Source organism: Bos taurus, chromosome 14 (genome assembly GCF_002263795.3).
Source record: "Bos taurus isolate L1 Dominette 01449 registration number 42190680 breed Hereford chromosome 14, ARS-UCD2.0, whole genome shotgun sequence".
NCBI lineage: Eukaryota > Metazoa > Chordata > Mammalia > Artiodactyla > Bovidae > Bos > Bos taurus.
In genome coordinates this window covers 59,232,745-59,260,593 of record NC_037341.1, presented here as the reverse complement: position 1 = coordinate 59,260,593, position 27,849 = coordinate 59,232,745, and the positions used below count along the sequence as shown (strand labels likewise).

General features: G+C 35.3%; 1 protein-coding gene and 1 non-coding gene across 2 annotated transcripts in view; both read left to right on the top strand.

The window, feature by feature from the left end:
- ZFPM2 (zinc finger protein, FOG family member 2) overlaps positions 1-27,849 on the top strand; it is a 524,880-nt gene that overhangs the window by 82,969 nt on the left and 414,062 nt on the right. Inside the window, 1 exon segment of the mRNA XM_003586902.6 lies at positions 22,511-22,669. Within this exon segment, the coding sequence (XP_003586950.1) occupies positions 22,511-22,669 (159 nt within the window).
- Positions 24,301-24,360, top strand: MIR2285CN (microRNA mir-2285cn). The gene has a single exon (NR_162352.1). It is a non-coding gene; the product is annotated as a microRNA mir-2285cn (primary transcript).

Below are 27,849 nucleotides of genomic sequence, written 5' to 3'. Positions count from 1 at the left end.
ACACCCCACCCTAACCAATTACTCAGATCACAAATTCCATCATAGGCTCTACTTTTACCATTTCATTAGTCATATTTTTCTCACCCTCTTGTTTCATCTCCTTCTATCGTATCTTATTTTCTCAGGTACTGATGTCATAGTAAAGATATGTATCAATAATAAAAAATTTTACTGATAGGAAGAGAACTGCTTTAATCTGATTCAGTGTGTCAGATTTTATAATTATATAATTTGTCACATAACTTATCTATAAATACCTATAAATATTCTGGAACTCAGACAAGGAAAAAAAAAAGTTTATTACCTTAAGGCGAAACAGGTTTGCTATACTGCTGTTGACCACTGTTGAGTCATTTTTATAGTTTTCAGTATGTTTGCTCAAGATCACTATTAATGTTAACATATAGTATAAAACTGCGATATTTTGTATTTTCTTTTTATAGATTGTTTTTTCCTGTTAAAAACTGTCTTTAAAATGATAGTATTAAATGGAGCAACTGAGGAGGTTTTATTGTCAAAGGTACATGAACTAGCTGACATGCTGTCACCTGTGATTCTGTTTAATGGGAGTAATAACTTTTTCCATTACCTATTATCTTTTATTAAAATTTTCTGTAGTTTGTTGTGCCATATAATAGACATAATTTGTGATATATCAACACAGCAAATGTGAGCTTGGGAATTCTCTTGTCTTTGCTCGGAAGAGTTGACTTCCTCTACCTTTTCCCACTGCGTAGGAAAGAAAGAGGAAAACAGATGTAAATGGAAGAAACACTCAGTGGCTGTATTTACCTAAGGTCATCTTTGAGCTGTTAAGAGAAGTTTAATCAGCCACATCACATCCTTGTGGGTCACAAATATGATTTGTTAACATAAAACACTGGGCTTCCCTGTGGTTTGGCTGGTATAGAATCCACCGGCAATACAAGAGACTGCCTGTAATGCAGAAGACCCAAGTCGACCCTTGGATCAGGAAGATCCCCTGGAAAAAGAAATGGCAACTCATCCCAGTACTCTTGCCTGGGAAATTCCATAGGCAGAGGATCTTGGTGGGCTACAGTCCATGGGGTGTCAAGAGTTGGACATGACTTAGCAACTAAACCAAACCAAAAAACCGAGGGAAACATTTAGTATAATTCCAAAAAGTATTTGCTGATCAAATCGTTTATTATTTTAATCGATAAGTAGGAAGGAAAAAAATTAAGCTCGGCAAAATGCAGGATGCAAAGTGAAAGTGTTAGTTGCTCAGTCGTGTCCGACTCTTTGTGACCCCATGAACTGTAGCCCACCAGGCTCCTCTGTCCACGGGATTCTCCAGGCAAGAATACTGGAGTGGGTTGCCATTCCCTTCTCCAGGGGATCGTCCCAGTTCAGGGATTCAGCCTGGGTCTCCTGTGGATTCTTTACTGTGAGCCACCAGGGAAGCCCGTAGGACGCAAAGTTGATTCAAAAGAGCTCATGAAATTGACTTAGAACTTTCATTCACTCAAAATAATTAGGTTCATTCTGACAAATTTTAAGTTATTTAGTTTTCTAATCTAAAGCTGATTAAAGCTAACTTCACAAGGATCATATTATTTCTTTCATGTAATATATAGCGAACATGTCCCCGTGTTACTGGCATTCTTCTAAAAGAGATTTTAAAGATCGTATAGCACTCTGAGACATGGATTTACAACTTTTGAAACCAATCTGAATTTCCAGTTAGATTGCTTCTAAAACTTGTCTCTTAGGACAAACATTAAGATGAACTTTACTGAATACCAATCCTTGTCTTCTCCAATTATTTCTGAGAATAAAGACTGTGAAGTTGAATTAATAACTGAGTTTGAACTTAAAGTTTTTGGAACATATTACAAAATAGCCCTAATTATTATTTTTAATGATTATAGGGTATTCCATTTTGAATAAATAATATTAATAATTAATATCCTTGAGTGTTTATTGTCTATTACTGTTTTAAGAGCATCATCCTGGTTTACCACATTTTTCTTAAAGATGATGATATGAGGTAGGGCTATTGTTGGGATATATATAGATCTATCTATCTATCTATCTATATAGATAGATAGCTATAGCATATAGCTATCTATATGCTATAGATGAGAAAATGAAGAGAGAAATGAGAAAATGAGAAAAATGAAGCACAGGGAAACAGAGACTCACTCAAGTTCAAACAAGCAATATTTTAGAGAAGGTTTTGAATCCAAACACTCTAGGTTAATAGCTAACTTTTACTAATATTCAGTAATAGACAAACAGGCTTACTGAACTTCCCAAGTTAAGAGATTTAAAATGCATTATTTGACCTTCTTAAAAGTTCTATGCTGTATAAACACTTACTTTCTTATTTTTTCTTGTAAAAAAATTGATCTTAGAACTTCGTTTAGGCAAGTTGACAAGTCATATAATTAGTAATTGGTAAAGCAGAAAGTGAAGAACTAAAGAGCTTCTTGATGAAAGTGAAAGAGGAGAGTGAAAAAGTTGGCTTAAAACTAAACATTCAAAAAACTAAGATCATGGCATCTGGTCCCATCACTTCATGGCAAATAGATGAAGAAACAATGGAAACAGTGATAGACTTTATTCTCTGGGGCTCCAAAATCACTGTAGATGGTGACTGTAGCCATGAAATTAAAAGAGTCTTACTCTTTTGAAGAAAAACTATGACCAACCTAGACAGCATGTTAAAAAGCAGAGACATTACTTTGCTGAAAAAGGTCTGTCTAGTCAAAGCTATAGCTTTTCCAGTAGTCATGTATGGATGTGAGAGTTGGACTATAAAGAAAGCTGAACGCTGAAGAATTGATGCTTTTGAACTGTGGTGTTGGAGAAGACTCTTGAGAGTCCCTTGGACTGCAAGGAGATCCAACCAGTCCATCCTATAAGAAATCAGTCCTGAATATTCATTGGAAGGACTGATACTGAAGCTGAAACTACAATACTTTGGCCACCTGATGTGAAGAACTGACTCATTGGAAAAGACCCTCATGCTGGGAAGGATTGAAGGTAGGAAGAGAAGGGGATGACAGAGGATGAGATGGTTGGATGGCATCACCGACTCGATGGACATGAGTTTGAGCAAGCTCCAGGAAATGGTGATGGACAGGGAAGCCTGGCGTGCTGCAGTCCATGGGGTTCCAAAGAGTCAGACTCAACTGAGCGACTGAATTGAACTAAACTGAAAGTAGATTTTAACTGTTATCTGGGTTATGTGTCTTGAGTGCCCAAACTCTGAATCTCTCCACTTTTCAACTATTTGGATCATTTAGGTTCTTACCATATATCAGTATTAAAAATGGCATTTAAAGGAACATGGTTTGGATTATTTAATTAGTAGAGATTTCTGGACAAGGAGATCCCATGCCAAAGCTTCGTAATGGTCTTAGGTCTGTACATGCATCACTGGTAAATTTTTCGGCAAATGTGAGCCACTTTGTGTAAGAGAACCAGTGTCTCTGGAGACTTCACCAAAAAGAAAAAAAGAAAAAAAGAAAGAAAGAAAAAGACCGTGTTGAGATGGAGAGTGAAGGGTTAGTAGATGAGGCAGCAAAGCCCTCTGTGAAGAGGGGACATTTGAGCTCAAACTTGACCCATGATCTAAATCAGCAGCAGTGGAGTGTTCCAGGCAGAGGGAAGCCTAAGATATAACCTCTGCACTGGGAATAAGCTTTGATTTTTGAAAAAATTAAAAGAAGGCTGATAATGCTAAGATACAAGGTAGGATGGATGAGTTTGAGTTCACTCAAAGAACACTGGTGGTCAGCTTCAAGTTGGCCTTTGTGTAGGGTTTCGTGTTCCATGTTATAGATTTTGGACTTCACCCAAAGTACAAATGAAGATCATAGCAGATGAGTAACAGGATGTAATTATATCCTACAATAATAGACTGTGGCCTGAAGATTGGAAGGCTGGCCACTCCATCAGCCCTGGTGAAAGATAAAGGTGGCTTGAACTAGGGACACAGAAGTGGAGATAGTATGAAGCTGTTGGCTTGGGTTATGTTTTAGAGGCAGAGATTCGAAGACTTGCTGATAGATTTGATGCATGAGTGAAGTAAAGAGGAGAATCAATTGTGACTCCTAACTTTGGTGCTTGAGAAAACCATGTTCCTTTAATGACTTAATTGCTATTGTCCCCCCTAGATGTAATCTCCATTAGCGAAAGGACCCTATCTCCTTTATTCACTGTGTATAACCACTGCCTAGCATAAGACCCGGAGAAGGCAATGGCAACCCACTCCAGTGTTCTTGCCTGGAGAATCCCAGGGACGGGGGAGCCTGGTGGGCTGCAGTCCATGGGGTCACGAAGAGTCAGGCATGACTGAGTGACTTCACTTTCACTGTTCACTTTCGTGCATTGGAGAAGGCAATGGCAACCCACTCCAGTGTTCTTGCCTGGAGAATCCCAGGGACGGGGGAGCCTGGTGGGCTGCTATCTGTGCGGTCGCACAGAGTCGGACACGACTGAAGCGACTTAGCAGCAGCAGCAGCAGCAGCAGCATAAGACCTGGCAAGGCAAAGAGGAGGTGTCTTGAAATATTCCTGAATAATTTAATAATTATTATACATTATTAGCATGCTATCTAAATTATTTGCTAAGAAATTTCCCCTTATGTTTTATTTTTATAACTTTTTGACATTTTAACATATAAACTCCAAATATATTTAGATTTATGCTACATTTTTTAAGTGTAAACTTAAGTCCATATACTGCTCTGTGATTTCTTTCATGGTATCTAAAATAATCACTCCCCATTCAAAGATTTGGTTAATAACTAGTTCTGCTTCTTATGTGCTTATAGTTTTTATTTTTTGCTTACTTCTTAAAAAAAAAACTGAAATTTAGTTTTTAAATTATATAAGGGCCTATGTTGATTTTTTCCCTAAATTGCTAACTAATTACTTCAAATTAATTAGTCCATTCCTTTCTCTTAAAAAATGTCTTCACTTACTGAATTTTTACAAGTATTAGTCTATTGCTAACTGTTTAGCAATAGTCTATTGCTAACCAGCCACATTGCTGGTTTGCTTTGCTAAGTCGCTTTCAGTTGTGTCCAGCTCTTTGCGACCCCATGGACTGTATCCCACAAGGCTCCTCTGTCCATGGGATTCTCCAGGCATATATGGATATAGCAGCCACATATGGATATTTAAATACACATTTATGTTAATTAATACAGTTTAAAATTCTGTTTCTCAGTCACGTTAGCTCTATTTCAGGTGTTCAATATAGTCAATGGGGTGAGTGAATATCATACAAGACAGTGCAAAATTAGAGAACATTTTCATCATCACAGAAAGTTCTATCAGACATTTGTTACTCTAGGAGATATTTTTTTTCAAATTCCTAAAAATTTTCCAAGGGTTTAAAAAATAGAAGTGTGGTATATATAACTACACTGGGAATCATTGGCATCTTTATAATACCTAGTTTTTACTTTTGGGAGTGTGTTATGCAGCCACATTTGTGAAACAAGTTATTTTTTTCTCTCATTAAATTTTTAATTTCTTTCAATGTTGTCTATAGTTCTGCATGAGATTAATCCTAGGAGGCTTTAATGTTATAAAGTATTTAATATGTGTCTTTAATTTTTTCTTCAACCATTTTTCAATTTAGGTATTCTACTTTAATTTGTTAAAATATAGCAGGCTTTTAAAAAAGAAAATTTGCATTTTACCATATTTTCAAGTTTATTAATACAATGATTTCCTTGACTTAAAATCTATTTAGCTGTCTTTTAGTCTTCAAATTTTATTTACTTGCTTTTACTATTTTCTCTAATAAATTCCCAGAGGTTTTAAATGTTTTAAGTAATTGTCAATATTTATTCAGTTTCTCCTCATTTTTCACACAGAAACTCTGGACCTGTCCAACTGAGACATTTTGATGCTTTAAGATGATTTTGTGTTTCCTTTTATGGCCTTCCATATGTATTTCATCATTTGTGTTCAGGATATCTTATTTGCTTCTCTGTGTAGTTCTTACTGGTCATTTTGCTGTCTCTCCTAGGTACTCTGAAGTTAGAAAATGAGTAACTGAGGAAGCTAGTAATTGAATGCAAAACTAGTAAAACCATATCGCCTACACTTTTAAAACATTTTAAGGAAAAATAGTTATTTTAAAATTCTATATCTTTTCTATTTGTACTGCCTTGTAGTACAATTTGCTTTTATAATCTGTTTGAATACCTAGTATTTGGTCAGTGTTTGTAATTATTTTATAAATCCTTATAGATATTTAGTCTTTGTTTATAGGAAACTGAGTATCTAACATCTAATTTTGTGCATCTAGGTTCTATTTTATTAATTATATTGTTCAAATTATTTATACCCTTATTTTTTTATTCTTCAGTGTATAGCACTGTGATAGTGGCTTAATATTTACCAGTCAATGGTATTGATTTTTTAATCAACATGCTGTAACTAGAATTTGCTAATTCTTTAATGTTGCAGGATATTAATAATATTGTCTGCATAAATTTTTGCTGTTTTCACATGAAAACATCTTTAACATTTTAAAATGTTTAATGAAACAATTAATATACTTCTGTTTTTATCCCAGTCTTAAACTTGTTCCATTATCTGTCTTGCTAGATATTGCATTCTGTTTCTGTGCTCCTAATTATTGTATTTTAACTTTTTTCAGTATATTATTACTACTTGGTTTTAATATACTTAAACATGTGGAAAGTAGAGTTCCTACTAAATGTTATCCTGAAGTATTATCCAGTTTGTTTTTAAAAGTCTGCTGCTGCTGCTGCTGCTGCTAAGTTGCTTCAGTCGTGTCTGACTCTATGCGACCCCATGGACGGCAGCCCACCAGGCTCCCCTGTTCCTGGGATTCTCCAGGCAAGAACACTGGAGTGGGTTGCCATTTCCTTCTCCAATGCATGAAAGTGAAGAGTGAAAGTGAAGTTGCTCAGTCGTGTCCGACTCTTAGCGACCCCATGGACTGCAGCCTACCAGGCTCCTCTGTCCATGGGATTTTCCAGGCAAGAGTACTGGAGTGGGGTGCCATTGCCTTCTCCGTTTTAAAAGTCTACTTTTATCTAATTATCAAACCCAAAATAATGTAAATTTCTTTTAGAGAGGAATTAGTTGCATTGCCATCTTTTCAACCCCACACCCTATTTTCTGTTAATCTACTCTGTGTTTGCTAATCTTGTTAATATTTAATGCCTATTTAATGTATGTTGTCTAATATTCTATTTTATTACAGTATTTCAAGCAAGCATTTAGACTCATTTGAATCAAACTTCTTTGTAATTTAAAAAGTATCTTTTTATCTTTGGTAAGTTTCAGTTTTCCCTGCAAATTATTTTTAAGCTGAGTTTTTCTATTCTTAATGGTTAATAATTCATCTCTCTGAAATTGGGAACGCATCTTTAAAAGAAGGTCTGCAGCAATGATGTCTTATGATGTAGTGTCTGAGGCAGACACTGAGAGTGGCTGATCTGAGCAGATGTGAGACTGTTTTGGTCAACATCACATATAAATTTCAGAGTCAACTGAATATTATGTTCTTTTATAGCTTTCCCCTGTAAGGCTGTGCTACTGTTTCCTTCTGCTTTTTGCCATTGTTTTTTCTTTTTTATATGATTTACTTTTGATGTGGAGAGAAAGATAGATGTAGGGGTAAAAAGATGATTCTGTCTTTACTGGTTTTCTTTGACAATACAAACATGAACTTGATATTGATTTTAGTTACTTTCCTTAATCTCAAGTATGGGGGCTTTCTCCCAGTCTGGAAATTCTTAGTATTATACATACTGTCAATTCATCATATCCTCAGTACACTTAAATTTAGGCGTATCTGTTGTTAGTGGGTTGCAGTTGTATAACCAGATTCCTCTGGTCTTTTTTTTCCCACTTATCATCTTTTTAACCCATTTGTATTTTTCTCTGCATTCTTGTATATATTGCTTATCATTATTCTTTTTGTTTTCTTTATTGTGATTTTAACAGCCCCTCCTTATATATTTAGTTTGAAAGAATATCTCAAAATCTTACTGAAAAGCATATTTTGAAAATACTACTGCATTTTACTAAGTAAATATATTTCTGGGCAATACTGGGAAAGCCTTCCTTTGTAGTCATTAATATAATGTTAGTTAGCATATTGTCTTATTTCAAAATTTCTCCCCCATCACTAACCCTCAACTCCAAGGGCCCCTTATTTTATATTTTCTTAACATACCGAAATGACAGAGATAGCCAAATCATAAAACAGAGAATCAGCACACTTTAGGATTTCTGTTATCTCCATCAGCTTTGTCCTGGTTGTTATGTCTTTCTCTTTCTTGATGGTAAAGATGGCAAAGCCAAGATGATATAGAATAGAGTGTCTAGCACAGTTCCTGGCCAGGGGGCAGATAAATTGTTCATGATATTTTCTCCTTAGCAGTGAGAGTTCCTAATGAGATTTGTGATCTCCCTGGAATTGCAAAGGGACCAAAATTATGATACTTGTGGGAGGCTACTCATGCTAAGGAACTTGATACTAGGCAGATTTGACCATAGGTTCTAGGTTCTTATCATAAATAAGAGAAAATGAAACAGCTCAGAGTAGAGATCTAAAGGATTTAGGAAGCTGGAGGATAAACAGGTTCTGACAATTGGAAATACACTTTCTTGTTCTCATGCACTATTACTGATTCAGCCAGTTTCATGAAATTTTTAAAGAAGTGGCTTTGTGTCTTCATTCATACAAACATATTTTTAGAAATACACTTCTGTGTTGTATAAAATAAATATTATCTAGCCTATTTTAACCAAATAATTTTTTTAGCCAAAAATTTAACCAAATGTTTTTCTTCTTTGTTATTTAAACCTTAATAGTTGAGTTAGTGGTTTGTCACAGTTTTTTTTTTTTTATGTGTTATTGCTTGACTATAGATACACAAGGTGTTATTATTAATATATCTTATATATAGTAACAGAGAGGTTGCTTTAAAAATGTTTTAAACCTGAATTTTCCCCTGTTGACTTTTTCCTTGCTAATCTACATAGTTTTTAAATATTTCAATAAAATTAGGACAATTCAACTCAATTTGAATTGTGTTATCTCTAACTTCCTCATTGAAGGAACTTTTCTTTCAATTGTACAACCTTCCCAAACCGACATGCAAATTACACTTTGCACATTATTCCCCGATTCACATATTGCTTCTTTCAAAGAGTTTGTGAAATTTTCAGTAGCTGTTTATAGAATTGTGGCAGATTTCTTAAGAACATTTAGAACATCTCAACTTATCAACAGCTCATAAAAAATATCAGTTCTGCCCCCCCCAACCCTGTCCCTCATTAAAACTCTTCATCGGCAGCTACACATGGCAAGAAAACAAAACCAAAGGAAAGGTAACAGTTTCTATAACCTAATTTAGATATGCTTCATTTGTGTCACAGTTAAATCTCCAAAGAGCATTGGGAAGCATGATGGAATGGAATTCCCCCACAGCTTCAGCAGGAGCCAACTCTCCATATGGTACATGAATAATTCTCAAGTGCAATGGATAAAATAAATGGCGAGACTGATCTTGTATGTCTCTTCAGATGTGGAAAGGAGGCCTCATAGAAAATAAAGCTGCAGAATTAATGCCTTCTATCAGTACATACACTTTAGCTTCCAAAATAGAATGAGATGTTCTTGGGCAAAGTAGAACTAAATATAAAGGAACCAAATGATATCAAGTGTTTACTGTTAAAAAATAATGATCCATTCTTATCTTGCCCCTCATACTGTTGTGTCTGTATGCTCAGTCATATCCGACTCTTTGAGACCCCATGGACTGTGGCCCACCAGGCTCCTCTGTCCAGGGAACTTTTCAGGCAAGAATACTAGAGTGGGCTGCCATTTCCTCTTGTAGGGGATCTTCCCGACCCAGGGATTGAACCTGTGTCTCCTGCATTTGCAGGTGGATTCTTTACCACTGAGCCACCTGGGAAGCCCCTCATATTGTTGTAGGGATGTTATATCTCAGATCTGCTTCACTCTCCTCTTCTTTCCAGGTTTGGAACACGTATCACTAGCATCCCAGTGTGTGATCTGTATTAGAATAACTTGAGATGCAGGATTAAAATTCTAATTCCTAGGTCCTATCCCTGAGCTGCTGAATCTTTGGGAGTGGGGCTTGAAAGTCTTCATTTTCATCAAACATTCAGTGTGAATCTCATTCAGACTAACATTGGTGCCCGTTATAATAGAGACTATAGAATAAGACTCGAAACAAAGAAGAGAATGGCAGAACCAACGATAGGCACCATGATTTCCCTCTGAGGATGCAAAGGGCATCAGGGTATGTTTCCACCAGTGGTTTCCTATACTTATTTAATACTTGAGCCAAGGGTTAGCCTGATCCAAGATAGAAGACTGGAATGGGAAAGCTGAGTGTGTGGTGGATGGTGCTGGGTGACAGGTACATACTTCTTTTTGTTCTCAGAAAGCACAGAGTGGGAGGAAGCAGGATCAGATTGAATGCTGTAGTTAATAGTGAATGGCATCCATTCTGTGATTTGATTTCTTTCTTTTTCTGGTAAGATTTACTTGGTTATATTTTTCCACATCAAGAGTCAAATATTTTAAGTATATAAAAACAGAGTGGGAGGCTGATAGAATGATTTTTTTTAAATGGCTGAAAAATTATGTCTGAACTAGGGAAAGACTATTAACATGTAAAAGTCATCTATATAGTTTGGTTCATTGCTGTTTACAGTGTACTGGTTCTAAATTGTGATTGCCAATAGAAAATAACCACAAAGAAGAACAACGAAAATAGACCAAAAGCAAACTGAAAAGAAAAAAAAAAAGCACTAATTCACCTGTTTAAGGTGTACCTTTTTTGAAGACAGGAAGATGTTTATTTCTAGATGATTCAAGTTAGATGAATTTGTGTCATTTACAAGAGTTATAAAATGTGGCTTTAAGATAGAAAATTCCCCTGTATTTATTGCCAATGCATCGAATATTAGGTAAGTCCTGATAATTCTGGTATTCTGGAATTTTCTCTTTGGAGGGAAGGAATGCATATTTCTTTGCCTTGAGTGAGAGGGTGATTGGGATTGAATCACTGTGGGTAAGAATCTTTCTAGGTTTTTCATTAAGTGTGGCTATATAATCAGTATTGAAATAAGAACTTTATCGCTTACCACCTTCAATAGTTAGTAAATTCATTTGTATGCTTACAGTTTAAAGGAAAAAGTGAAATTCTATTTAATTGGAAAGGAAGCTACCATGCCCAGTTTTTTTCCCTGTGTGTGTGTGTGTGTGTGTGTTCGCGCGCATTCTAGTTACTTATATCAGAAGTGCATAGGAGAGTGTCTCCTGGAGGCTGGCACAGGGTTTATGATGCAAATACTGAAGGGCTGTGAGTCACCAGCAGAGAGTTCATTTATGTGAGCTTTCCACCTTTTGGCTTACCCTATAACTTCTGCCTGTAAAGGTGCTTGCTTTTATTCTATTGTAGCCTTTGTTGCCAAAGGCAGAGGATATTTTCTTTTTAAGAGAGCCCTTAGATGCTTCCTCCACGTTGCCTCTGCTGGAGCAGTGTGGATAAGCTACTTTGTTATCACTGGCACCCTACCTGCTCTCCTAATTCTCCAGAGAGTAAGTGTTCTTCTTAAAAATATAGCTATATTGAGTGCCTCTGTGTCTTTAGATACTCTTTTAATGTGCTAGTATAAAATAAAAGTCTTTTTGAAGATATGTTTTATGGGGAAGTGCCTTCTGGGGCCTCTAGAGATGTTCACAAGCACTGAATCGAGGTACCTGTATAGTGGTTTAATGACAGTGTAGAACGCTTGTTATAAAGTGCCCTTTTGATATGTATCCCAGCACATGGCACAATTAGAGCGTGGTGGGCATGTTGATTTGTTTCCACCTTTACCCCCAAAGCGCCACCCACCCCCATCGCTTTGTTAGGGTTTTGCAACTATAGATCTGTGTTTTGTTTTGTTTTTTCCATCCCCCGAAGATGAAGGAGATCTGTCAGAATGGAAATTTGGAAAATTACACATACACTTGTGAAATTAGGCAAATTCTTATAAAGTTTGTATTCCCACCTAATGTACAGGATCCACAACAGTGCTTTGTTTTGTGTAAGGAATTGTTTTTCCCGCTGTGCAGAAAACGTGTGCAGGACTGTACAGGCATAGAGAGAATATTCATCATTATTTACTGTGTCAAACTCAAACGGAGGGCCAAATTGGCAGCATTCCAGGAGCAGGAGGCCACACCTATTTGTGAAAATGGAACAGATTTCTGTAGTGGCCTATTTTGTTCCTGTTGTTGACTATTCTGTTCAAGGCGGTGGTGCCGGGACATGTAGTTTGCAAGCCGCATATGTTGGTTAACAATGAAGGTTGGCCACGGTACTGCTCCATAAAATCCTGGAGACCACACTTGGTTTGTGCACCAGCCTGATCATAATAAGGGATTGGAGTGAGAGATGATAAGTGGAGGAACCTGTGTGATCTGGCTGGGACCTCTTGCTTCACACTGATTGCCACTGATTGATAGGCCTGCTGATGGCTGGACGTTTTCGTCTCACGAGATGCCCTATCCTCAAAAGAGGAGGATGAGGAGAACGCCATGCTGCTTGAAGTTCCTGGTTTTCAAATAACTCACATAGCAGGCTGTAATTTTTAAAAATTGAGATGCAATCCCTATTTGTATAAAGCTATTTTTCTATACCATAGCCAGACACACATGAAAAACTTTTTAGCCAAATTCACTGGCTGCTCAATTGTTTGCATTATTCAGGGCTCCTGGAAGTGTATGAAGCAGTAACATGTGGGATCAGCCTGAAGTAGTGGCTCTAGTCTGTTCCATGTCATCCCAGAATTGTCTCAAACAATGTGACTGAAGCACTTTCTAGATTCTCTGGCATTATTTGGGAGAACCATTAACCAGCACTAAATAAGCAAACCTAACCTGCCACTAATCAGGTCTGATTGCACTAAGTTGCCCTGGTGATAAGTAGTTTGATCACAGAATCAGCTGTAGTACACAAAGGATGGAGCCTATGTTAATTTCAAAATATTATACTGTTTCTATTAAATGATAACAAAAATATAATTTGTACTGTTACACAGTGACTTCTAGCATTTATATTCCTACAGTTGTTCTCAAACTTGAGCGTGCCTTGGAATCCCTTACAGGGTTTGTTAAAACACAGGTTGATGGGCCTCACCCTCAGAGTTTCTGAAGCCAGATCTGGGGTGGAGTCTGACAATTTTGAATTTCTATCAAGTTGTCTGATGATGATAATGCTGTGGGTCTGAGGATGACATTTAGAGAACCACTGTTTGCTATCAAACTCTTTGTAATTAGCCAGTGAAATCAGGCATCATTTTTAGAGCCGTTATTTTATAAAATGAGTTTTTTAGAAGGTTTAATCAATAATGAATTGTACATGTAAAGAATCATTTTAATAAAGCAGGGTCAGAAAGGATGTTATTAAACTGAAGGAATAAGTAGAGGGAAATTGATCTATGTGATGAGATGGGAATTGTTAGATTACAATTTTATTAAGAAGGAAAAGAAGTTTATATATACAGTGACCAAAACCTGATGCAAGTATTTTTGTTGATATTTTTCTTGTAATTAAAAAAAATTCCCCCAAATCTTTGCAGTGATTTTCCTTTGATTTCTTGCATGTAGCCATGTGCTTGCTGGCTGTTTTCACACGATGCAGATACGTTGCTTATGAGACAAAGAAATGCATCCTGAATGTTTTTAAGGGCCATATTGATTCATCTTTGCCTTATGAAGTTGTTTAAGAAATTAATCATCAGAATCCTTTGTTTAATATCTATTGTTTGGCTAATGCTTTTGTTGTTATTGTAGACTTTTAAAAAACCAACACGTGCATTGTCTTTGATTTGCTCTAGAAAGAGAAAGAAATATGCATCCATTCTAGAGTCAGAAGACTAGGCTCCCCTTGTCCCTGTTTTTTGTATCTCTGTTTAAATAAGATAATTTTAAAAAATAACATCTCTTTTGCTTATACTAATTTAGCTTTGTAAAACAATATAGAATATTATTCTCTAGTTTTACACAATTTTGTTTGTCAAATAAGAATACTAGCTGCATTTTGATGGTGTGTTGAAGTTTCTAAAGAAGATGCATTTTTTTTTTCTTGTACAGGTCTATAAACTTAAAAGTTCTGATTAATTCACCTAATACATATCACTCACATATCATGTATAAGAGGTTCTGTGGGCAGATTCAAATACTTTTTTCGTACTCATAATGCTTTTAGAATAATATAACATACTGTATTCATATTCTGGGTAACACCTGATGATCTGTTGTGATAGCAGAGTTGATTTTGTGGAAGATTTTCTGCTTGCCTGATCTCACATCCCCCAGAAAACTTTTGGCAGGCTGTGGGTGGAAGGCACCTGATTTGAATAACCAGGAAATGACATGGATTTCACACTGATAGCAGAATAAACTTCCTTCAACAATATAATTAGTAATAATTTGACCCAGTATTCTCTCTCCTTCATTTGATCTTCAACTTTATGACAATTAAATTCAACTAAAATTTTCTTATTTGAATAACTATCAAATGCCATGGAGAAGGCAATGGCACCCCACTCCAGTACTCTTGCCTAGAAAATCCCATGGACGGAGGAGCCTGGTAGGCTGCAGTCCATGGGGTCGCTAAGAGTCGGATACGACTAAGCGTCTTCACTTTCACTTTTCACTTTCCTGCATTGGAGAAGGAAATGGCAACCCACTCCAGTGTTCTTGCCTGGAGAATCCCAGGGACGGGGGAGCCTGGTGGGCTGCCGTCTATGGGGTCGCACAGAGTCGGACACGACTGAAGGGACTTGGCAGCAGCAGCAGCAACATTAAATGCCATGGGTAAATGCTAGGTACCAAACCATACTTGTTACTTCCAGTTACAAATGGAGGTCAGATAAAATTATATCTGAGGAAATAAGAAAATGCACAAATAACTGGAATTTAGGATATCTAAGAAGGCTTTCTTGCCCGCCCCATGTTAAAATGGAGCATCTTAAAACAAAGTTGCATGTATTGTATGTGTAACATTCGTCTGCTTCATTCAGTTATCCACTCCTTTCTGGCTGGGACCATCCACTTTGTACATTACTGTTAACTCGGTATGCGATATAGTGCCTGCCATGTGCTTCACCCTTAATAAATACTGGTTAAGTGAATAACAAATGAATGAATAAATACATGAGTCCATGAACGTCTCATAAAAATAACAAAATAATTTATAAGATTTTTATCTATTTTTAGTTATTACCAAGGGCTTTATATTATTGAAATAAATCATATAGAAATACATACTTTTAGTAATGAATATACTTTTGCGTTTCTTTATGATACAGTTACCATCTTCAGAAAGCTTTGTGAGGCTCTGGACTGAGAGGCCTGATTACAAAATATGTGAATTTCAGTGCCAGCTCTGTCACTGACTTCCTGGGTCAATGCACAAGGCACTTATTAATGAACTGACTTTTTTTCAATGCCTGAGTTACTGCCTGAGAGTAAATTGGTCATTAGAGATTCTAGTTTAAATTTATCTGGATTTCCTCATCTGACTTTGTTTTTCCTGTGATGTCAGTGTTTAATCTGCTCTGTGTGATTAGTTGCTGCTTGCTAGGTTTGCATATGTTGTAAGCAAAAGTATTTTCTTGTTAGTATCATTGGCTTAATTTGAAGGTTCCAAAAACAGAGCATTTCAGGGGAAAAAGTTAAAGAATTTAAAGTGTTCTCAGATTTACATATAAGAAGTGTTAATACTGCTATCTAATAAAAATGGCCAAGGACCTTGTAGCAAAGAATATTATTCTATTTTTATAAAAATCAAACAGTTCATTTTTTCCCCTAAAGAAACAATTTGAATAAAACCTGACCCTCTTCTCTTCTTTTTACAATGGAATATGGTCAAATTGAACCCACCATTAAAAATTCTCTAATATCTTTTTTTGCATTAACATTTCAAAACTCAATTTAAATATTCACAGATCTCATTTTTAATAAACTTAACAAATTCAGGTAATTTCCTTCAACTTTCTAGATTGAAGGACAGCAGTTGGTACAGATATAAAAAAGATGTACAGCTATGAGCAAAGCCCAAAATCAATTATATATAAGAAATAACCTAACACATGGAAAGAAATTAATCAAAAAGAAGAATTTCTACTATATAATTCTGTGGTCTGCTACCTGCAGGCAACAAACGCAAATGAAAAAATCAACATTCTTTTGGCAGATAAGAGAAAAATTAATAAAAATGTTTCCTTCCTACTAGATCCCCTGATGCAACTATTGTTAAAAGTGAGTGACTGCAGGAAGAACTTGCTCGTTTAAAATGCTGTTTTTTTAAACTACAGAAATAAGGTTTTATTCTTGCTGTTAAGCTCAATTACATGAGTTAGTATGGATTTGCACTGTCCAAAGAGCATGCCTTTTCCCTGCCCCTTCTCATTAAATGACTCTGTGGGATATGCACGAGACAAATGTAATAGGAACAGGTGAGTAGCATTTTGAGGTGTGCCTACAGCGTAATGATGATTCTAAGGAATCTGAGTGTAGCAGCTGAAAACTCTGAGAGGAACTACTGAGAGCCACAAAAAATGCCCCAGATACAGTCAAAAGATATTAGTACTCTAAAGATAGACATGTTCCTACTCCATAATGAGATGGGGAGGAGTGCATTTTTGTGGATTTCTGCTTTTTAGAGTTGCATTTTTACTTTTCATTTCTAACTGAACAAACAAGCCATATTGTACAGAATGTATGAAACTAACAGTCTTTCCTATTAGAAGGATTTTATATTTTGTGTTTTATGAATATCATCCTGAGATTAACGGAGATATATGAGACTAGAATACAGATGATTCGGTAATGACATCCAATTTAAATATTAATATTAGTCCACTGCCACATTTATATCACATGTAGAGAATGTGACATAAGTTTAGAATGGAAAGTTTATATTAATTCCCCTTACCTATTAACTAACATACAGCATACCTGTATAGAGTTTTGACATATTTGTATATTATGTATTAAATGTAAACCATAATTTGCCTATCCCTTTAATTTGACTTTCTTATCCCTAGCTTATATTGTCATATTCACTTTTTGAAAGATAGCATTACATGGAAACGTGGGCTAATTATTATGTAATTTTAAAGAATGGTATATATTATTGTTTGAATTGTCAGATTTAAAGATATCTATTGTTTTATATACAGTAGGTTTTATGTACCTTCTTACTCCTTTGTGTGAATGATTCTTTTGCAAACAGCTTTAAAGAAGCACAAAACAGGAGCTGGCAACTTGGAGACAGTACACCATTTTCATTTTCATTTGTTCATTAAGATTTTAAGAAATTTATTTCGTGTTCTTTGTTCTGCATATGTCCTGTATGTAAAATTATGTAATAAATTTTTGATGGAAGTTTTAATAATACTAACAGATGTAAAAATGACCTGAAATGGCATACATTTAAAAACACAGAATAAAAAGGTTTGGAAATACTTGTGTGTTTTAGAGGAAACTCACCTAGCAGAATTTCTGAGCACACTGTGATGGATTATTGTAATTATTGGGAATGATAATATTTTAATTCGAATTTCTTCCCACCTGTCGGTTGTAATCAAGGCTGCCCAGTATTCTGAAACAGTCTCATTTTGCTAGGTGGCTAGTCTTGTGCAGCCTCTAGAATGCTTAGAATATTAATGCATGGAGAGGAGACTGAATGCTCTCTATAGTTCCATTATGGCAAAGTGTCTTGTTTTAATCAAAACATATACAAAACCTAACTAAAACAATTTATAATAAATTAATTCCAGCGAGTACTTAAGAGGAAGAAACCATTTTGGGGGACATTGTATCGGAATATAGAATTTGGCGTTTCTCTTCAACATAATTGACAATGTATATTAATTTCTGTAGAATTTAATTTCTTTCTTGGGTGCCTCATTCTGAAGTGCTTTGAATTTATATGAACAAAGACAATCTGACATTTATGTGAGGATCAGTCTAGTTTATAGTAGGCTGCCAGAGTAGGAAATTTTTTATCAAGATAATATATGTTGAAAGACATGTTTATTTGATTTAATATTTATGATGTTGGTCTTTATCATTTTTTGCATTTCCTCCTTGTATTGCTTATTTTAATCCTATGTCCTCTAAATTCTTATATATCTCCTATATTTTTCCCTAGAGTTTTTGCTTGTTTGCCTTTTTTTTTTTTTTTTGTCATCTAGCTTTTACTCCAGTGGCTTTGGATGGGCTTCAGGGATTTCTTTAACCACCTGAAATCATAGTAATAATTTTCTCATGAATTCATTTGTCCAGGGAGAACTACTCCTCAAAATGCTTCTTAACTAAATAAATCTAGTTCTTGACATTCATTTCATTCAGCGATTACACTACCTTTATATAGGATAGGACTACTTAACCTTGAATGCCCCTATTGTTCTTTGCCAATTCCGAATCACTGAAACAACCACCACGTGAAAAGTTTCTGCCACACATAGGCTCGACTTTTGCAACATATCTGTTGGTGCTCGGTGAATAAAACCTTAGCAAATACCAGCAGGCCTCCCTGATTGCTCAGGTGGTAAAGAATCTGCCTTCAAGGCAAGAGACTCGGGTTCAATCCCTCCGTCAGGATGAACCCCCTGCAGAAGGGAATGGCTACCCACTCCAGTATTCTTGCCTGGAGAATCCCATGGACAGAGGAGCCCGGCAGGCCACAGTCCATGGGTTCGCAAAGAGTCAGACACAACTGAGTGACTAACACACACAAATAAAGCTTTCCTGCACTTTGGGAAGGTCCTGGGTAATATCAAGTGTTGTGAATCTGCACCACCCTTCTCAGCTTCAGCTTTATCTCTAGAGGGCAGAAGTAGTAGAAGTAGTGGTCAATTCAGGTGGTTCCTAGGTACCAGTTATCTCCCTTTCTGAAAATGGAAGTATTTCTTTGCATCCACCAGAATCTTCCGGTAATCTCTATTATTAATCCAATACAAAAATGAAAAGATACCTCTTCATTCTGAGAGATGATTAACACCGTTGTGGGCCAGACATCCAGCATTGTTGTATTCATAACTTTAGGATGTACAGCTAATTGTTCGCATTTGGAAAATCAGATAAATATTTATATTTATAAACATTAAGACAGTTCATTCTGGAGTGTGTTTGAATATCTGTAAATCAGAGGCAATTGAAGAGTTGAAATTCAGATTTCCTTTCACTTGCCTGCCAAGTGGCCTCAATCAGAAGTAATTTTCTCCATGAGGGCACAGAGAGCTCAGTCGTAAGCCTTTTCTAAGTAGATATTATTATTTGTGTCAAATTACGTGTGGTGATTTTTCTGAAGTGGACTTCTGTGCCCACTAATCCATACACAGGAGGTTCCTTCATTCCCTCCTTCATTGGTGCTATTAATTGTGCTTCAAGTGTCTCTTACCCTCTTAAAATGTTAGTTTATAGCTACCGATTATCTGTAAGGTTTGCAATATAGAGAGTAGAGTGAGATCTAATCTTAAACCATAAATACTATGCATTTTAAGAGAAACCTTTTTGCCAGAGCCTGATTTGATAGCATAGATAAAGAAATGGTTAGTAATTTCACATTTTAAAGTACAATAAATTATATCAATCTGACACGTGCTTTGGGCGAAATACACACTGGTTACTAAATCACCTTTTTTTAACCTGTTATAAATATTGACAGTGAGATCTCATGTATTTTGAGCAGTGAACTCAGAAATTTCTTTTACCTTTCATTTGGATTTTTGTAATTTGTTTTTGACAATAAGTGCTTCTTTTCAGTTACATGCTTTGAATTGCAAATAGATAGCCAACATAAAACAGCCCCTGGAATATACAACATTATACTGTCAATTAAGATCTTACCATAATCTTTGATAAATAAAAGTTATATATGATGCGGAAGCCTTTTTCACATATGTGTATATATATGAATGGCTTGGTTAGACACTTATTGAGGCTATATCAATGTTTTGTGGGTTTCTTTCAAAATTTCACATAAGAGTTTCCATTTAATTTTTAATAATGTGATTAAATTTTATTTTAATGTATACTATTGGAGCCAAATTGTTAAGTCCTGGACGATTTTAAGTAATTGTTCAAGTACATATTATCTTCAATAAAGACTCTTTTACGAATGTTAGAAAGTCTGCTCACATTTTATTTTTAAAAAACAAAGTATTTTACTATTAATTTTATTCTAGTAATGTGCATGCACTTTCTTTATAATATATAGGCTTTTGTAATTGAAGAGCATACACAAGTAAAAAAGACATTCAGTAAAATTTATATGAATTATTTAAAATATTTATTTTACAATTAGAGATTTATTTTTTGTTAACCAAACCCAAGAGTATGTATTCCAAAAGAAGTCTAGATTGTCTTGTCTGTTACATGATATAAACTGATATTAAGGCAGTTTCCTTTATAGATTGACTTGGTAAGGATATAAATTATGCAAATAATTAAATATTCATAATCAATTATTTTATTTTTGGTAATGTCTGTAAAAAAGACTTTCCTGGTTATTTTTGCTGGGAGGGTTTAAATTTTGGTTGATTTTTGATAATCTGAGAAGAGCAGTAAGAGGTTTCTCAATTTTAAGACTAGATCTTTAAACACCTAAAAATAAAGTTATGTTAGTAGACATGAGCAATTTCTGAAGGATTCTGTGTTTATGAGTAACCTGTTTTATAGTTTTACTTATGAAAGAATGCATTTATAACTACAAAAGAATGGTTTGCATAGTGGTGTGGTATAAAAGGCATTTTAAAATAAAATAGAGTTTTCATGTCAACTTTTCCACATATTAACTTGTAGCCTTATTCTGGTTAGCTAACCTCCTGACCTTTACTTTCCAGATTTACCAAAAGAAAGAATAATAATTTCCATACCTACCTCACTGGGTTATTTTAAAGATCACATAAGAAAGTACTTTGAAAGTCCTATATGAGATATAAAAGTGAGACGGTTTAGGTGTCTTATTTTGACCAAACTTGTTATTAAAACTAAGTATCTTGAAAAAATAAAAACATGGAAAATATTCTATTTTATTCCTTGTTAGACTTGCAGTTAATAATTAAAATTATTCAAATAACTGTTTTAGTGATTGTAATATTTTACCTTATTACTATTTTATATATTCCTTGCATGTCTTAGTACTTGACATAATTGTTAAAAGGTGAAAGATTATATATTACTTGAAATAATGAACAAGAGATAAAAACTAATATGAGATCCATGGCTTTTGAATGCAACTGAGCACACGTGGTTTTTTTTTAACTTTCCACCTAGAATTGAAAAAGCACATTACCAGAGTGTTTGGAATTAGTGCATCCTTTCTTCCTTAACATTTGTTATTTTGGAGAAAAGAAGAAAAAATAAATTTTAGAAAGGACAAAGAAACTCTGTAATAATTTTTTTTGGCTTGAATGTACCTTAAATTTAAATCCACATTTCCAAGAAGTAAGAGAAAGAGACTGCCTAAGCCTTTTAAGTATTTAGCCTGTCTGATGAGACTGCTGACATGAGTGACAATTAGTACAAATTACCATAATTGTGTTCTTTGGATGAAATGCCACAGTGCTTCTTTAGGAGCAAATGCAGGCTTCCACTTCGTAAAATGAGTCGGATACTTTGATTCTTCTGGGCAGTCAGAAATTCACAATCGGCCATGTGGTATTTCCATGTCATCCACTTCAGATCCATCTCAACAACTACAGCCCACCCTTTCCTTTCAATAAAATAGGTCCATTAATGTAATGCACCTGACTCATTCACTCTAAGGAAGTTGTATTTTTATTACAGAAAAAGTATCACATAAATACAAATTACATTTTTTTCATTAGAAAACTACTTTTCATTTCAGAAAAAATTCAATTAATTATGAATAGGGTTATGCTTTCATCAGGGAGAGAAATATGTAATTTTTTCTTCAAGCTTCAAACACATATAATGAAATCTTTTCTCAGAATCCACTCTTAAGATGGATTTTTAAAAGTATTGACTTTATTAAAATCTCAGTTCAATTAAAATGCATTCAATTACTTTAAATCTTTATTAAAATCTCAGGTAAAATTGTACAACAGTGTAAAAGAGACTTGTACTCTTTACCAGGCAGTTAATTCTAACAAATGAACATAAAGTGCACAGTTTTGCTCTTCAGGAGAGAATAAAAGAATAAGCTTTGGGCTTCAAGTTGGAGGTGGGGAAGGATGGGAGATGGAGGTTGCTTTCTATTTAGTAATTTCAGGAACAGGTTTCTTTCCACTTGTTAAATTGCTCAGTATACTTGTTGATGCAGATGTGGCATTATCTTGTCTAGGTGCCCTTGGTACTACTTGTCCTTTCGTAGAATACCTTATCCTCCTTCACCACCTTAATCAAAAAGACCCTGTTTAAGGATTTTATTTCACACAATTCTTTGGATTTTTTTGGTACAGTGTCCCTCTTCTTTTTCAAGGGCCGCTAGAGGATGCCATTGAAGAGGAGGAAGAAGAATGTCCATCAGAGGAAACAGACATTATATCAAAGGGGGACTTTCCACTGGAGGAAAGCTTTTCCACAGAATTTGGGCCTGAAAATCTGAGTTGTGAAGAGGTGGAATACTTTTGCAACAAAGGTAATCATTAATGGCTGGGCATGATATGTGAGTCCATTTACTCAGATGATTTTGTGTAGTTGAAAACTGCACTGATATACTGGAGGAAGAGTGTTCGGGGTGCTAATATTTAATTCAACAGTCTGAAAATGTGTACAGGATTTTTAAAATGCAATATTATTTTGAAAGATAAAAAAAATTTATAACTCATAAGTCATACTGTGTATTTAAACACATAGTTTCATATTGATTGGCCAGTTGACTGAATATTTTCATGTTGCTTGGACAGTTGACTACAATATATTTACTGTTCATCATTTATCCCTTCCACAAATATTATTGAACATCAGTTGTTTACAAGGCACTGAATTCATCATTGAGGGTAAGCAGGGAATGGGCTAGAGTCCCTATACAAGGTTTGAGCTCATTTCTTTTGGACACTGAATGCCTTAAGTGTTTGACATTGACTTTCAACATTGAGGATGGTGCTCTTTTTAGATATTGACAAATAAGAAAATACACACTCTTTCTGTCTTCTAAATATTCTTTTGATACACTATCTTATAACAGAGGAAAAACCTGAGACACTGTATCTCAACCTATTTCCAACCTATCTTGACTTGGAGCCAAGTGGCCCTGCCAGTAACTATGTCCTCATTGGTCATGTATACTCATTATTTAACTTGCTTTTCCAAAACTGAGTTTAAGGGTTCTTATGATTCTTTTTAATTTTTCAAATGATTGTTTGGCGTCTGCAAGTGAGGTGGATCTTCTGTTACCTCCTGCACCAATGTATGATTTCACAAGTGTTCAGGTTACTTCTTTGGTTTCAGAATAGCTACTTTTATTGATTTTACCATGGTTGTTTCCCATAGGGCATGACTGAGAGTGTCTGTCTATCTCTGTATGTCTGTTTATGTTTCTTGTAAGCAATATTTTTTTTTTGTTTTAGGCAGATAGAGAAATTATGGAAAGTGAGTTTTTACATGTTTGTGTGAATTTGATGATCAGAATTGATAGTCTGAAATCAAGAATGCTGATATATCATCCCCCCAGACTGCTAATATACATGTCTCAGCAGCCAACTATTTATATTTGATACATGTTTATAGAAGTTCAGAAAACCTCTTTGACCATTAACTCCTAGATACTTCAAGATGACTTTGTAACCTGGTCCTTGGCCCCCACATCAGAGACTTTTGGTTGAAAACAAGAATGGTAGGGACAGAATAGACCTTCTTTTTTAGTATTGACTTAGATATCAGGCTAAATTAATATTTTCCCTATTGGAACCATTTCTTGATGCTGCATAACCACAACAATACATAGTAGAGCTATATGGAGAGGAAGAGTTTTTAAATATGTTTGAAGGCATCCCATTTTCCATCTTTATCAGGAAATACACTCTTGTGTGCACTGTAGAGAACCTACCTTACATTGCAGGACTGCAATAAAGAAAGGAACCAATAGCTATTAAGTATCATTTATTCTTCTTACTCTTGTCCTTAAAAGACTTAGTGCATGGACTCAAGAATTTTGTCAATTTATTAATCCAGGGAGAGCAGTAATAATAATTATTAGATGTTGTTTACATTTGGTAATAATCATTGGTGATGGCCTGTGTTTAATGAAAGAATATATTGGGTTGGCAAAAGAAGTTTGTGCAGGTTTTTCTGTAAGATGTTATAGAAAACCCAAATGAACTTCTTTGGTCCACCTAATAAAACTTCAAATTTTAAGTTAGTAGTTTCTTGGAAGAAAATGGACTTATAGTGAAAATGAAAGTGAAGTCACTCAGTTGTGTCCAACTCTTGCAACCTCATGGACTGTAGCCTACCAGGCTCCTCTTTGGAATTTTCCAGGCAAGAGTACTGGAGTGGGTTGCCATTTCCTTCTCCAGGGGATCTTCCTGACCCAGGGGTTGAACCCAGGTCTCCTGCATTGCAGGCAGATGCTTTACCGTCTGAGCCACAAGGAAAGTCCTAAATGGACTTATAGCAGATGCTTATTATAGGATTACATAATTATAGTCTCAGAATAATAACTTCCATCTATACTAAACAGAGTCTTAACTCAATGAAAAATAATGACAGGCCTTGAGGGACTAAAAAAAAAAAAATGAAACAAAACTGAATTACAATTCTTAAGAACATTGTTTAATAAACATTATTAACTGTTTGATAAATAATTGGAAAGTTGAAAAATATATCAAAGTAACATTTAATATATAATGTAGGTAACATGGGGCTTCCCAGGTGGTGCTAGTGGTAAAGAAACTGCCTACAATAGGAGACAAAAGAGATGCAGGTTTCATCCCTGGGTTTCGAAGATTCCCTGGAGGAGGACATGTCAACCCACTCCAGTCTTCTTGCCTGGAGAATCCCCATGGACAGAGGAGCTTGATAGGTTACAGTCCAAAGGTCACAAAGAGTCAGACATGATTGAAATGACCTAGCACACACATTGGAGAAGGCAATGGCACCCCACTCCACTACTCTTGCTTGGAAAATCACATGGACGGAGGAGCCTGGTGGGCTGCAGTCCATGGGGTCGCAAAGAGTCGGACACGACTGAGCAACTTCACTTTCACTTTTCACTTTCATGCATTGGAGAAGGAAATGGCAACCCACTCCAGTGTTCTTGCCTGGAGAATCCCAGGGACGGGGGAGTCTGGTGGGCTGCCATCTATGGGGTCGCACAGAGTCGGACACGACTGAAGCGATATAGCAGCAGCAGCAGCACACACATGCACACATAGGTAATATATTAAAAATATATAATTAATATATATTATACAAATAATTCTCTGTTTAATTTGAAGCTAGATAATAATGCTAGGTGGGAATAGAATTCTAATTTTGACATAATATTTTTTAGGATAAATACTACTCTACTATTTCAAACCACTGTCGCTTTATTTAATAGGAAAAGAATTTCATTATTTTACTCTCATAAGTTGTGAGACCAGGGAATTCCCACTGAAGCAGTAAGAACTGGTGTGAAAGAGAGACAACTCTTTGATATGAATTGCATCCCCTTGAGGTCATACAGGGATTCCATTCATTTTTCATTTAAGTTGATTAACTGTAATAGGAAGAAAAAATTTTCTCTCTGGAAAATTAGAATCTAATCTTTCTGCAGAAATGTACAAATTAGTCTCAGTGACACATAATTATGTTTTCTTGCAGGGAAGAAGACAGATAGGTTTAAAAGAGTATATGTATTTAAATGGTTAATGATGCCAGAGTCATGATTGAAGAAGCATGTGAGAATTGTTATTCTGATGAAAACTATTTTTAAGTTGGGATCATGGATGAAACATACTTTTGCGTATATTCTAAATGATTTGTGACAACTTAAACATTGTAAATATGTGTAAGAAAATGAATTGGATTATTTTGAAAGTTTCTTTGTCTAAAAATCTAGTCAAAATCACAATCTGACAATGATGTAGTTGTTTCACTGGGTTCCAGAGATACTCTTATCAAATAGGATAGGAATTTAAAAACTAAGATCACAAAAACATGGCTGGAGTATCTTGTTTTCCAAACAAGGTATTTTGACACATTGTCAGAGAAGAGTATTGAGATACTCATATAGTTACAATATATCTTCATTTATATTTTAGCAACTGTCTTTTGTATAAAAGCAATCTATTGTATTGTAACTTTTCTTTTTTAGAAAAGAAGAAAAATTTCGACTTTCTGGAGACATAGCTTATCATGGGTAAAAGTTGCTGTTTCCTTTTGAAATTGAACCTCTACATTATGTAGGATGTTTTCAGTGTTTAGAATAGTTATTTACTTATTATTGTGGCATTTTCCTCTGTTCCACATGAATATTATCTATTCTTTTGTTGTCAAGGGGAAGACTCTTTTTTTTTTTACAAGTCTCAAAGTATCTATTAATGTTAGTAAAGTTCCTAGTTATAAAATGTGATTAAATGTGATCCAAATCACTCTTATAATGTAATATTCCACAGAAATGTAAAACAAGTTGGTCAGACTTTTGTCATTTTTAAATGTGTAGAATTTTTAATCACATGAATCTAAAGCCTAAATATTTACAATTAAAATGGAAAAGATCACTTTAATAAAACCTTGTTATAGTCAAAGGGGGCCTAATTTTGAATCTGACAATTCTATTGATTCCTTTTTCACTTTTTACTTTGGGTTTGGTTGCATGTTTCATGTTTTTGTTTTTCATCTTTGAAATGAATCAAATGAACTATGTTTATAAAAAGATGCTATTTCAAAGTTGCTTTGATCCTTTTAGATTTTAAGAAATTTAGCAAAGTGTAAAGCACTGCTTTCAGTGTGCATCATCCTCTTTGGTGCAGTGAGTTTAGATCCTTTGGCATCTTGCCTTACCGTATCTCAGAGAGGAAGGAAACAAGCAAGAATTATTTCCTTGAATTTACAGATGACGAAGACATCAAGGCTGGGTGCATAAGTGCTGCACCTTTCCTGTGTACTGAAGTCTTTGCTGCAGTGCCTTTTTTTCTGCCTTTGTTCTGGCTTATAGAATAAACATGGAAGAACCTCAGTGTTGGTTTAGAGCTAAGCAAACTAGTATAAATGGAAATATAGGTGGTCTGGAAAGCAACCTGGGGCGCTTTTGGTTATGTCACTGCTGGCAGGTGGGGACTCATATATACTAGCAATTCTTGGATCAACTCAGAGACAGTAAGATTTACAATGGAGGTGATATTAAAGCAGCTCTAAAACTGGCTTACTATTATTAATTATTTGGAAGATGGTTTCCTCACTGAACTATTCAGTTTGTTAATGACTAAAGTAGATAAACCTGTCTTGGGATACATTCCAGGAGGATGTCACATGGTATGTGAACAGGCAGAAAATTGCCAGGCCAGTATGATTAGGCTGTTAGAAAATGATGCTGTCAACAAGCAAGCAAGCAAACAACCACAAACCTCTGAAGAAACTATGTATTCGTGAACGTTGAATGATCAATAGTGATTTTCTGAAAAAGTTAACCAAGTTAACAAACTGGTCTCTGATGACATCATCTCTGAACAAAGTCTGAAAGGGAAAAATAATGTCATTAAGTTGATTTTGAAAGAAAAGCAAGCCTTTCTTATAGTCCTACTATCTAGATACAGAGAATGATCAGAGAGGTCACTGGGTGCAGTGTTTTACTTGAAGAGATGAATTAATGTTGGAGCTCTTCAATCTGGAAGA